This window comes from Vitis vinifera, chromosome 17, assembly GCF_030704535.1.
Source record: "Vitis vinifera cultivar Pinot Noir 40024 chromosome 17, ASM3070453v1".
Taxonomy (NCBI): domain Eukaryota; kingdom Viridiplantae; phylum Streptophyta; class Magnoliopsida; order Vitales; family Vitaceae; genus Vitis; species Vitis vinifera.
In genome coordinates this window covers 10,340,295-10,353,694 of record NC_081821.1, presented here as the reverse complement: position 1 = coordinate 10,353,694, position 13,400 = coordinate 10,340,295, and the positions used below count along the sequence as shown (strand labels likewise).

The window sequence follows — 13,400 nt, the reverse complement described above, 5'->3', positions numbered from 1 at the left end:
TGTTTGCAAGTGTAAAAGCTCTGAACTTATATTCCAGTTATCTAGCAATGCAGGGTGAGCTTTGTTTTTATTTATTTATTTTTATTAAAAAAAATGTAATCATCTTGAATTACTTTATCAGAAGGAACGTCAAATGTTTCAAATTTAAGCTCAAATTTAAGCTCGTGTTTGGTAGTAATTTTAAGAAATATTTCAAACATTTCTAATATTTGAAAAATATAAAAATTATAAGTGTTTGAAAGGCTAAAATCACTTTTTTACTTTAAGTATCTAGGGGCCCTCAAAATATTTAAAGGGCTGAAAGTTTGTTTCACCTAATGATGAAAGGGTTATTTGATTAAAATGGTATCTGAAAAACTTAATTTTTGAAATTTAATCTTTTACCATTTTTTGGCATCATTTGAACAAAAATGGCTTCATTATTTTCTTGTAAAAATAATAATTTATTTTAAAACTTATATGTAAATACTTAAAATAGAAAAGGGTATTTATATAAAAAATTTGTTACTTTTCTAGAAAAAAACATGAAAAGGGTTAGATTTCTAATTTGGGGATTATTTCATCCTTTTTAACTAAATATTTCATGATAAAGAGTACCTTCAATTTGTACTATTTAGGAAAAACATATCACCTAAAACAAGATTGGTATAAAACCTATGAAAGGTTGATCCATATCCAGCGATTTGCAAAAGAAGACAACTCGGTGAAATAGCTAATAAATCATAATAGGTGAGGATTTTAGAATAATATGATTTTTACAATTTTATTATTGAGAAAAGACATGTCTATGTTTATTTTATAAAAAAATCTTGAAGAGACCAAACAATAAAGGTAGTATAAATCGTGTTTCTCTCCTTTAACCTTTTTATCCTTAGATTTTTTCTTCTACGTGTTATTGATGGAATATAACGTTTATTTTATAGGGTGGAGAGATGATCATCGGTTTCCTTGTACAATAGAGAGCGCACTTTCCATCAAAGTGCCTTTAATTTAGAAAACTAATCTTTCAAAAACCGATTAATAGGATTATGTTGTAAAATAAGGACAAATATAATGCAAATCAAAGTAGTAGAGATAAAATATATCTTACTTTGATATATAATATGAAAGAAAGAATCAAAGAAGAGAATTGAGAAAGTGAAAGAAAGAGAGAGAGAGAGAGAGAGAGAATGAGAGGAAGAACTTTCTTCTTTTTCTCGGGATGTCTATTACAGGAGACGGGAAGCCCTTTTATAGGCTTTTCAAATGGCTTCCATTAATATCCCCATTAATGAATATTAATGAAACCCATAAATAACATTAATGATTTCCATTAATGAGTATTAATGGAAGTCATAAATAATACTTAATTAATATTAATGTGGTGGCATTCATTACTACAATTATAACACTCTCCCTTGGATGTCCACCACATTGAAAAAATATGCCTCATTAAAACCTTGCTAGTAAAAAACCCTATAGGAAAAATCTAGCAAAGGAAAAAGAGTACAATATTCTTTTCTTGGTATATTAGGATTGCCTCGTTAAAAATCTTGCCAGTAAAACCCAGTAGGAAAAAACCTGGACGAAGGAAAAAAAGAGTATAGTACACTAACACCCTTTTACAAGCATACTCCCCCTCATGTCGATGTCCTTGAGTTGACGCATTCCAATTCTGTGTATTAACTTCTTGAATGTTGAGGTTGGCAATGATTTTGTGAATAAATCTGCTAGATTATCACTTGAGCGTATTTGTTGCACATCAATTTCACAACTCTTCTGGAGTTCATGTGTATAAAAGAATTTTGGTGAAATGTGTTTAGTTCTATCTCCTTTAATATAACCCCCTGTTATTTGTGCAATGCATGCAACATTATCTTCAAATAATGTTGTCGGGTCACCTTTGATAGAGGAGAGTCCACATGATTCCCGAATATGTTGGATCATAGATCTTAGCCATATACATTCACGACTTGCTTCATGAATTGCCAGTATTTCTGAATGATTTGATGATGTGGCTACCATTGTTTGTTTGACAGATCTCCATGAAATAGCAGTACCATTGCAATTAAACACATACCCTGTTTGTGACCTGCCTTTATGTGGATCTGAAAGATATCCTGCATCTGCATATCCAAGCAATTGTTGCTTTGATTCCCTTGAGTAAAATAAACTCATATCAGTAGTTCCGCGAAGATAACGCAATATATGTTTGATACCATTCCAATGTCTTCGAGTTGGAGCGGAACTGTATCTTGCTAATAAATTGACAGAAAAAGCAATGTCTGGACGTGTACAATTGGCAAGATACATAAGTGCACCAATAGCACTAAGATATGGTACTTCAGGACCAAGTAACTCTTCATCCTTTTCGCAAGGACGAAATGGGTCTTTTTTCACATCAAGTGATCGGACAACCATTGGAGAACTTAAAGGATGCGCTTTATCCATATAAAAATGCTTCAAAACTTTCTTAATGTATGTTGATTGATGTACTAAAACTCCATTTGGAAAATGCTCGATCTACAGGCCAAGACAAAATTTTGTTTTTCCAAGATCTTTCATCTCAAATTCCTTTTTCAAGTAATTTGTTATTCTTGTGAGCTCTTCAGGAGTTTTAACAAGATTTAAGTCATCAACATACACTGCAATAATTGCAAATCTGGTTTCTGATTTCTTAATGAAGATGCATGGGCATATAGGGTTATTCACATACCCTTCTTTTAACAAGTATTCGCTAAGGCGATTGTACCACATGCGTCCAGATTGCTTTAATTCATACAAGGATCGTTGTAACTTGATTAAGTACATGCTACAAGGCTTTGTATTATTTGCTTCAGGCAATTTAAATCCTTCGGGGATTTTCATGTATATATCATTATCCATGGATCCGTATAAATATGCTGTAATAACATCCATGAGATGCATATCCAGTCCTTCTGAGACTGCCAAACTAATTAAGAAACGAAATGTGATTGCGTCCATGACGGGAGAATATGTTTCCTCGTAGTCAATACCAGGTCTCTGCAAGAAACCTTGTGCTACTAATCGTGCTTTATATCTTATGATCTCATTATTCTCATTGCGCTTTCGTACAAATACCCATTTGTACCCAACAGGCTTTACATCTTCAGGTGTTTGGACTACAGGTCCAAAAACTTCTCGTTTTGTTAATGAGTTTAATTCTGCCCGTATAGCTTCTTTCCATTTTGGCCAATCATTTCTATGTCGACATTCTTCCACATTTCGTGGTTCGGGATCTTCATCATTTCTTATGATATCAGAGGCCACTTGGAAAGCAAAAATATTGTTAATAACAATATTATTTCAATCTCATTTTTCTCCCGTTTGTACATAACTTATTGAGATCTCACAATTTTCAGGTACCTGTGCCTCTTCAGGGGCTTCTCGTTCAATATGTGGATCTTCAGGGGTTTCTTGTTCAATATGTGCCTCTTCGGGGGCTTCTTGTTCAATATGTACCTCTTCAGGGGCTTTCTGCATTATTTGTGCCTCTTCTAGGGCTATAGATTTATCAATTTTAAACTGATCAGTCATTTTGATGGCCTCTTCTAGAGTGCCAAGTTTTTTCTTAGGTTCTCCTCTTCCGGGGAGTTACATCCTTTGAGCTGATAGGTCTACCACGCTTCAGGTGTATCTTAGATTCATTTGTTAATTGTCCTATAGGGACATCAATCCGTGCTGGAGTATTTGTAGCCGGGATATGTGACTTTGTCACTTTCTTTGTATCAATGAATGCATCTGGTAATTGATTTGCAAGATTTTGCAAATGAATGATCCTTTGAATTTCTAGTTCACATTGATTTGTACGAGGATCAAGATGGGTCATAGTAGATGTCTTCCAACTAATTTCTCGTTTTTCTTCAGGAATCGACTTTTCTCTCCCTAATGATGGGAAAACGCTCTCATTAAAATGACAATCCGCAAAGCGGACTGTAAAAACATCGCCTGTCAAAGGTTCAAGATATCTTATGATAGATGGAGAATCAAAACCTACATAAACCCCAAGTCTTCGTTGGGGACCCATTTTAGTGCGTTGTGTAGGTGCAATTGGTACATATACTGCACAACCAAAGATTTGTAAATGAGAGATATTTGGTTGTTTTCTAAGCACAAGTTGTGAAGGAGAGTATTCATGGTAAGTTGTAGGTCGAATACGGACTAAAGCTGCAGCATGCATAATAGCATGACCCCAGGCGGAAGTAGGTAATTTGGTTTTCATTAGTAATGGTCGAGCTATCAACTGGAGACGTTTGATGAAGGATTCTGCTAAACCATTCTGGGTATGAGTATGAGCAACAGGATGCTCAATATTTATCCCTACTGACATGCAATAGTCAATGAATGTTTGAGAAGTAAATTCGCCAGCATTATCAAGACGTATTGTCTTAATTGGATAATCTGGAAATTGTGCTCGTAATTTGATTATTTGTGCAAGGAGTCTAGCAAAGGCTACGTTACGTGTAGAAAGGAGACAAACATGTGACCACCTAGTAGAAGCATCTATTAAGATCATAAAATAACAGAATGGTTCACATGGTGGATGGATAGGCCCACATATGTCCCCATGTATTCTTTCTAAAAAGATTGGTGACTCAGATATGACTTTAGTAAAAGATGGTCTGATTATCAATTTACCTTGTGAGCAAGCAGCACATGAGTATTCATTGGGCGAAAGAATCTTCTGGTTCTTTAGTGGATGCCCATGTGAGTATTCGATTATTCGACGCATCATTGAAGACCCTGGGTGACCTAGCCTATCATGCCAAAGGACAAAAACTTTTGGGTCGTTGAACTTCTGGTTCACGACAACATATGATTCAATAGGCTTTATAGTTGTATGATACAACCCAGAGGAAAAAGCCGGGAGTTTTTCCATTATAAGCTTCTGGCCAGATATAATGGAAGTAATGTAAAGATATTCTACATTATCTTCATTCATAGTTTCAATATGATATCCATTTCTGCGGATATCTTTAAAACTGAGCAAATTTCTTCTGGATTTGCTAGAATATAACGCGTCATTTATATGGAATCTAGTTCCATTTGACAATGTTATGTTTGCTCTTCCAGAGCCTTTAACTAAGTTTGTAGTACCAGATATGGTACTTACATTAGCTTTTATTAATGTCAATTCGAGGAAATATCTTTTATCTCGAAGAATTGTGTGCGTGGTCGCACAGTCTGCGAGACATACATCATCCTCATTCATCTTGAGACCAAATAACATATGGATTTCAGATATAAAAAAAAAATGGCATAATGTAAATAACAAAGTAAATCAGATGTAAATATAAGACATAATAATATATTATTTTATATATAGAGTAACATCAATCAATGTTAATTTTTTCATCATTTATCAAATGGTCTGTTTTTTCATTGGAACCTCTAAAAAAATCAATGTCATAGTAGGTTAGATCCAATCCATCACCATCGGTAAAGTTCATCTCTATCTCTTTTCCTTTAACTTTTATTGATGCTTGGTAAAGGTCGACCAAATGTTTGGGCGTACGACAGGTACGTGATTAATACCCCTTAATACCATATCTATAACAATTATTCTCATGATTCTTAGGAGGTTTATCTTGTAAACACTTCCCATTTTCTTGTTTTGCCTCAGTATTGTTCCACTTCTGGTGGTGCAATGAGACTTTCATTTTCTGAGAATTATTACTATAAGAACCATGGTATCAGGGATTTCTTTCACGACCACAATCACGTTCTCATCCACGTCCACGAGTTTGGGACGATATCGCATTCACTTCAGGGAATGATTCAAATCTAGTTGGATGAGATTGGTGAGTTTTCATCAAAAGCTCTTTTTTTATAAATAAAAAAAAAAACCTTCATGGAGATGATGACGAAGGAAAATCAATGCTTTTACGCGATCCTGCAGGGATGCTTGATTTCCTTATTTGATCATAGCTCCAAGGCTCATTGCATCAAGATGTAATTCAGTATCAAGGATCTAAGATAGATAGTTCTTTCCCGAAATGTCAAGTGCCACAAATTCGAGTTTTGTGATATTCGACATTGTCAAATAACTTCATATATATGACAAAACAATATTATTAGAATCAGTTATAATAACTTGATAACATTGGTATAACTTTGATTATAAACAAAATCAAATAATTTGTTTACAACTTTTAATAATATGTAACAAAACAAATCAACAATAATATAAATATGTAAAATTTTATTCTATATAAATAACTTTAAGTGAAGATACGAGAATTACCTTTAGAGCAATTCGTGCTGATAACGTGTTGTAAAATAAGGACAAATATAATGCAAATCAAAGTAGTAGAGATAAAATATATCTTACTTTGATATATAATATGAAAGAAAGAATCAAAGAAGAGAATTGAGAAAGTGAAAGAAAGGGAGAGAGAGAGAGAGAATGAGAGGAAAAACTTTCTTCTTTTTCTCGGGATGTCTATTACAAGAGACGGAAAGCCCTTTTATAGGCTTTTCAAATGGCTTCCATTAATATCCCTATTAATGAATATTAATGAAACCCATAAATAACATTAATGATTTTCATTAATGAGTATTAATGGAAGTCATAAATAATACTTAATTAATATTAATGTGGTGGCATTCATTACTACAATTATAACATATTAGAGCATTTTAACTTTATTATTTATTAGATCATAATATTTAATTTGATATTTAAATAAAGATCGCATAATAATATACGTGTGTGTCACATAAATTCTTATAGAAAAAGCTTATAAACACCGCTGTCCTGTCCAAGAGAACAAATTCTCATTCATCATTAAAATGTATTTTGGGTAGGAAAGGAAAAGACATCACTAATAAAGTCTAGATATGAAATTCGATTTGTACTACATGATACAAAGGACAAAGGCAGGTGGGTGGGGCCATGAGGCCATCACAATCAAGAACCAGTCAGCATCTGGGGGCAGGCCTAGGCAAGATCACCTTAGATAGAGTGGTCTCAAGATCACCAGAAGATTCCCCATTTTCCCGAAGATCTACTCTTGTGGGAACACCTGCCGGCTCTCTCTCTTTGCCACCAAGCAAGACATCCGGAGTCGCCTTCCAACACCTGTCTCGGTCTGTTCTCTCTCTCTACCAATACCCAATTGCTATATACAATCAGGGAACGGAGGAGTTCTGGAAATGGGTTCCGTTCTCGGCAAGGGAAAGAGCAAGGAGGAAGTGGAAATGGCCCTCGCAAAGGCCAAAGAGATCGTTTCTTCAACACCTGTAGTTGTCTTCAGGTGATATTCCGCGCAAATCAGGAAGCCTTTTCCCCATGGTGTGAGAATTTCTGATGTTTAATGGTTTTCTTTTCTTTTTTTTTTTTTTTTCTTTTTTAATGGGAATTTGCAGTAAGACTTACTGTGGTTATTGCAAGAGAGTGAAGCAGCTGCTCTCACAGCTAAAAGCAACCCACAAGACCATTGAACTCGATCAGGAAAGTATGTGGTTTTTGCCCATTTCCCTCAATTTACAATGATATGTTTGAGGCGTTGGATTGGGTTATCTTTTGAATCTGGAAATCTTGTGTTTTGAAGGTGATGGAGCTGAAATTCAATCAGCTCTAAGAGAATGGACTGGTCAGAGCACTGTGCCTAACGTATTTATTGGGGGAAAACACATGGGTGGATGTGACTGTAAGTCTCCCTTTTGCATTCAATTCAGATACAATAGAACACCCCCCATTGACGAACCTTTTTATTATTTTTTGGGTCTTTTTTCTTTCTGGGTCATTTGCAGCTGTGATGGAAAAGCACCAGGAAGGCAAGCTTGTGCCCCTTCTCAAAGAGGCTGGTGCCATTGCTGAAGTTTCTACCCAGCTCTGAATTAGGTAGGGAAGCCACAAGTAGTATGCTAATAAACCACCACTTCATATGGTGTGTAAACAATGGTGATACATGTAGTCCAGTAGGTCGTGCACACTGTTAAGGAATGCTTTTGCTCTTTTGTAAATCTTCTACTGTTTTGGGGTTTTCATTGCAGCTATATTCCATTTCCCATTTGCATGAGATACTTCTCATGGGTGAGCTTCTTAAACAAAATTTTATAGAAATCTTCATATTAGTTGTTGGTTCCTTTTATCACCTAATAAGAATAAATCTTTTGCATAAAAAGCATATCAATAGGACCCATTTTCTGGATGGCCCAAACTCCTAAAAATATGCAGGAGGTTTAGGGGAGTGTGCTTGGATCCTTGTTGGGTTGCAGCCTGTTTGCCTGAATTTATCATAAGTAAATTGCATTCCTTCCATTTTATCTCATTACCCTTAAATTTAATCAATAAGAAAAAACAGTTGATGGTACAACCCTTGAACAATCCAATAACTGAGAGTTACAAAGTTTTATTTCAAAACCAATCCTTGACAACTACTTTCTACACCAAAAGTGCAATGGAGAGGAGCCCTCAAGACATTTGCATTGCTTTGTTATCTCCAAGAGAGTGGGAACCTCTTCCAAGTAAAAATTTCACGCACCAGTATCTTTTAAGGGCTGGATGGTGCTGCTTTCGCCTTCTGTAATGATTAAGAGTAAAATGGAATGAGATGGATACCTGAGTGACAAGATTGAATGAAGCAATAAACTCGAGGAGAGAGAGGGCTAGATTTTGCGTACATTGGAGATCTCTATCCACAAATCAAGTGTTTTGATGGCTTTGCCAGATTCCTGTGTTTCACGAGCCAGGGATACTCCATCAGCCAAGGTGTTCACACGGCCGCTGACTAAGAGTGCTGCTGCTGCATTTAGGACCTGGTCGATTGCTTTCGTAAGAATTGGTATCGATGGTGAAGGTCAATTACCCAGTTATCCATATGTTTATGTAAAAACAAGATGGTGAGTTTGATTATTCGTCAACATATTCGGCTCTAATAATCAAATTCATTGGTGGAAGTGGTAAGGGAATAGAATGCCAACCCACAAAATGGAAACTAGAGTGTTATTTGGGAGAGGCAGGCAGCAGCCAGCCTATATTAACTTTGAAGAGGATTATTCCATCAATAATGATAAGGGTTACCTTGTAAGTACAAGAAACATGAACCTCTTCATTTGGTCACTCTTAGCAATTAAAGGAACAAATCCATCATTTTCAGACATAAAGCCATGAGTCCATACAGAAAATAATGGCAGAGTATGGAGAGTTTGGAAACACATTGTTCAGCACAAAAATGAAACTAGTTAAAAGTCACGCAGATGGTACAATGGTATGATTTGATTTCCATTGGGGCATCCAAATTCCCTTATGTTTTTTTTCATCTTTAACTGGGGCTGAATTAGAAGAGAAAAAATGGTTTGTTAATTTTGGTTGTTCTTGTTAAAAAGAGCATTCTCAAACAGGGCAGTTATTTAGGATAATGAGGCAAAGAAGAACTCACAAATGCATCTGCAATCGACCCTTTCTCTCCTGATAGTACACGCTTTAGTACCTCAGCATTATAGTCTGGCCCTCCACCTCGCAAGTCATCCAGAGTACAGCGAGGAATACCAAACTCCACTGCATCACAAATAGTTTGAGAGTCAGTTAGACCATTTGATTGTAGACTACAAGTTCCATCCTACATATAATTTCACTACTGCACACGGTAGGTGCAAGGAGATCGTTACATGGGTCAAATGAAAACTTCTCAATCTTTTCTGGAGTAACGTCAAGGACAAGTCCAGGTCCTGAGGCATGAGTTGTGATCGTGTATATGTGAGTAAGATGACAAAGCATTAGAATACAAAGTAAGGAAAAGAGAAATGGAAAGATCACAAGTTATAAACCAAAAGGGAACGTCTTCCAGATGAAACGTTCTTAATATACAAAGGAAGGAACTTCACCAAGGGGGCTCATTTCATCCAAGCCCTCTGAGTGAACCACCAATGCTCTTTTCATTCCAAAACGTTGAAGTGCTTTAGCCATTTTCAAAACCTTGCAGTAAATGGGAAAGTGTAAGTCTTTCAGAAACATTCTAATACTGATGAAGCAATTTTCCATGAACCAGAGGTGACAGATCACTCAAAAGGTAGTGCCCAATTTTTCTGCATGTTAGAACTCATGATCTTCCACATAAAAAATCAATTTAAGTATGAAAAGTGAAACAATAATGACAAAAAATGCATAATGCATGCATCATCTATTGAGAAAAATAGATTACAAGGAAGATTGACAGTCACTTGTTTCAGTTCCATTCTATATACTCTTGAGATCAAAATATTAAAGAACACTTTTCCCTTATAAATCAAGTCCCTTAGCAATATACAAGAGGAGAAACAGAAACATCTTGACCTCTGTAAAATGCAAAATGCTCCTGCTCGGGGTAAAATTATGGCATTGAAGAGTTCCCAAACCTTCTTTGATCAACAAAGCATACATTAACCACTCATACAGGATACTTGGAAACGGTTAAAATAATAAAGCTAAAAAACCTTCATAATTCGCAACTATTCTAATTCAAAGGACTTCCTTTTTCTCCATTGACAGTGTTTGAGCCATTCGGAAATATCCTCCTGTTCAATTTTTGCTGTATTATTGTATAGCTCCAATTCATTAACAACAGGCCCAGGAACCTTCTTTTTTTTTTTTCAAACAAGAAGCAGGTGGGGAATGGATTGGTAAAAGATGGTACTTAAAAGACCAAGGCCAATTCAGATTACAAATCCAAAGGAAAAGCTTACTGAATTGAGATGAGGAAGACCCAAAGAGTGCTAAAACAAGAAGCAAATAAAGCATTTCAATGAGAAGTGCACCTATGTTTGGTTCTTGAAATATTTGAGTGAAAATGTGAGGAAAAGAAAATATCGAGAAAAAATAGAAAAAAAGAAAAAATGAAGAAAAAAAAAAGATTTGAAGTTCATAACTTATTTTTACATGTTTCTTTAAACTCAATTCACTTATTTTTCTTCTTTCATATAAAGATTAAATGGTTTGAAAATGAATAAGTTTTTAATTTTTTTTTTTCGTACTTTCTATGGTAAACTAAACATGACAACATCATTTTCCTTAGCATTGTATCCCTTTCCTTGGTAATTTTCAGAAACCAAACATAGCCCAACATCAAGAAATTCAATTTAAAGAAAGGATGATGATAATCCTACTATTGATAAAATACAGGTAGAGGAACTTACTAGGTCTTCTGTGAATACCCCAACAACAGCAAAAGGAACTCTGGCTGGATTCAACATAGGGCCTAGTATATTGAAAACAGTTTTCACTTTCAGCTTTTTCCTCACAGGACCGACAATCTTCATTGCTGGATGGTAGATTGGAGCCATCATAAACCCAATTCCTGCTTCATTCACACACCTTGTTACCCCCTGAATCCAAGAAAAGTAAGAAGAAACTTACTCAATAAATGCTAGAAAAATATGTAGGTAAGAATTTTCACACCACTATCACATTCTAAGTAGATTCCATTTCTCATGCCCTCTTATCACACCCCCGAAAATATACTATAATTATACAGTCATTTCTTTCTAATATCGGTTTTAGGGTGAATTTGAGGAGAACTAAACTTAGACCTTTGCCTAACACAAATCAACCTGCCAGACTAAATAGAGCACCATTCTCAAGCAGAATTTTGAGTTCTAATTTACATAAATGTCTGCTTACTGTTCTGAATTGAAATCCATACAGTGAAATGTGGCTCTGTGACCAGTTTAGACTGCATACCCACTTCCCCGATTGCTCCAAAATTCAATTCCTAGAATACTAATCCAACCCAAGTTGAAGAAAACATGAAAAGGGAATAAAGAAAAAGAATCATGTGAGTTAAATAAATTTTCTTTCTTTCTTCTTTTTATTTTTCATATGAGCATGAGTTCAATAAATGTTCAGCTAGCAGCCTGCAAAACATTCATTACAATGTGCTAACAGCTAGCTGCAAAAGCCACATCCACATTCAAAACCAATCAGAGAATCACAGTACGAATTGAGAATCAGCAATAAATATCATTCCAACCTGCGGGTCTAATTCAATGGCAATCCCCAGTGCTTCCAACACATCAGCACTGCCACACGCAGAAGAGCTCGACCTGTTTCCTTGCTGTAATTTTGGGGCCCATCAAATACTGTTAGATGTCATCACATCGAAGACCAAATTAAATTAAATTCTGATAATCAAAACCACTTCAAATCGGTTATGTCACCTTTGCAACATTGGCTCCACAAGCCGCCGCAAGTATTGATGCGCCCGTAGAAATGTTCACCGTGTTCGCCCCATCTCCACCTGTACCCACTATGTCCACTGCGTCTTTCAACCCCTCCACCTTCCTAGAACACTTGATCATCGCCCTCGCTAAGCCCACAACCTGCCCATAACGGAAAAATGATCCAGTTTTTTCATAGGGAAAACTGAGGGGAAAATAACTCTTAAACGGCTAAGCCCTTACTTCCTCATACGTCTCGCCTTTGGCTCTCAAGAGAACAAGGAAAGCACTAATGAGCGCTTCATTGGCTTCACTCAACAGAAAATCAAGAGACGCTTCCGCCTCCGACTCTGTCAAATCCACGCGGCTAATCAACGATTCAATCAACTGCCAACAACCCAAAAACCAAAATCAATAAAATAAAAAAATAAAAACCCCATAAACCCATAAACCCAGAACCAAATTCCAAAATGCCGAGCAGCCGACACGAGTCCCACCTTATTGAAGGAGGTGGGTGGGGCTGAAATGGGCCGAGAAGCCACGAGAGTCTTGGTAACGCATCTTTGCTCAAACCGAACATATGGGTTCCCAAAAAGGCACTTTTGGGGATATCGGCCAGTAAATGAAGAGAGAAGATATACGGGATGGTGACTAAGCGAAGCCATCATTGCACTGTAGCCTGCAAGCAGTTTTGGGAACTGGAATTGGCTTGCAGTGGAGAAGGATTAGGGATCAAATGAAGAGATACGAACTGCGGAGAGACCCTGCAGACAACGAGTGCCATGAATCTAGGGTTTTCAGAGATTCAAATGACTTGATGATATTCTACCATGTCCTTTTTCAGTAAAAAAAATCCAATTAGATCCTGCAGGTTGCTTCCCTAATGTGCAATCCTTGACCTTGGAGGTTGCTTCCCTAATTAGATCCTTGACCAGTCAATCAATAGCACCTTTTTACGTTTAGTAAAAATAGTTTCATTAGGTTAAAAGGCTATTTACGTAATTAACTTAATTTCTAATAATATTAAGATTATTAGAATAAATTAAGGAATATGCATGACATGGTAATTCCTTATAGTATTGAAGAGTTCTTCACTACAATAGCCAAACATGTTTGACAAAATTTAGGTAAGATAAAGGATACAAATCAATAGAAGTTAGGTATAAAATTATAAGACTTGAAGGTGCATATGTGACATTACCTAATAAATGTCGATATCCATTAAAAATGTAACTTTTTGTATCGTGTTAGGATTATATGGT

At 35.9% G+C, this 13,400-nt stretch overlaps 2 protein-coding genes across 3 annotated transcripts; one reads left to right on the top strand and one right to left on the bottom strand.

Annotated features, from left to right (window-relative positions):
* Positions 1-6,866: 6,866 nt before the first annotated feature.
* Positions 6,867-7,968, top strand: LOC100260385 (glutaredoxin). Of its 2 annotated transcripts, XM_002282160.5 has the most exons (4): positions 6,867-7,256; positions 7,369-7,457; positions 7,554-7,652; positions 7,756-7,968. In XM_002282160.5, exons 1-4 carry the CDS (start codon positions 7,156-7,158, stop codon positions 7,839-7,841), a joined length of 375 nt encoding a protein of 124 aa, XP_002282196.1. In that variant the 5' UTR covers positions 6,867-7,155; the 3' UTR covers positions 7,842-7,968. The 2 variants fall into 2 exon arrangements, with proteins under 2 accessions (XP_002282196.1, XP_059589914.1); XM_059733931.1 differs by having other exon boundaries at positions 6,958-7,256; positions 7,554-7,968.
* Positions 7,969-8,237: 269 nt separating this feature from the next.
* On the bottom strand, positions 8,238-13,030 carry LOC100255305 (anthranilate phosphoribosyltransferase, chloroplastic). Its single transcript, XM_002282192.4, has 10 exons — positions 12,636-13,030; positions 12,382-12,525; positions 12,139-12,300; positions 11,952-12,035; positions 11,119-11,307; positions 9,832-9,922; positions 9,616-9,675; positions 9,387-9,505; positions 8,629-8,763; positions 8,238-8,528 (listed from the first exon to the last, which is right to left on the bottom strand). Exons 1-10 carry the CDS (start codon positions 12,804-12,806, stop codon positions 8,499-8,501), a joined length of 1,185 nt encoding a protein of 394 aa, XP_002282228.1. The 5' UTR covers positions 12,807-13,030; the 3' UTR covers positions 8,238-8,498.
* Positions 13,031-13,400: the final 370 nt, after the last annotated feature.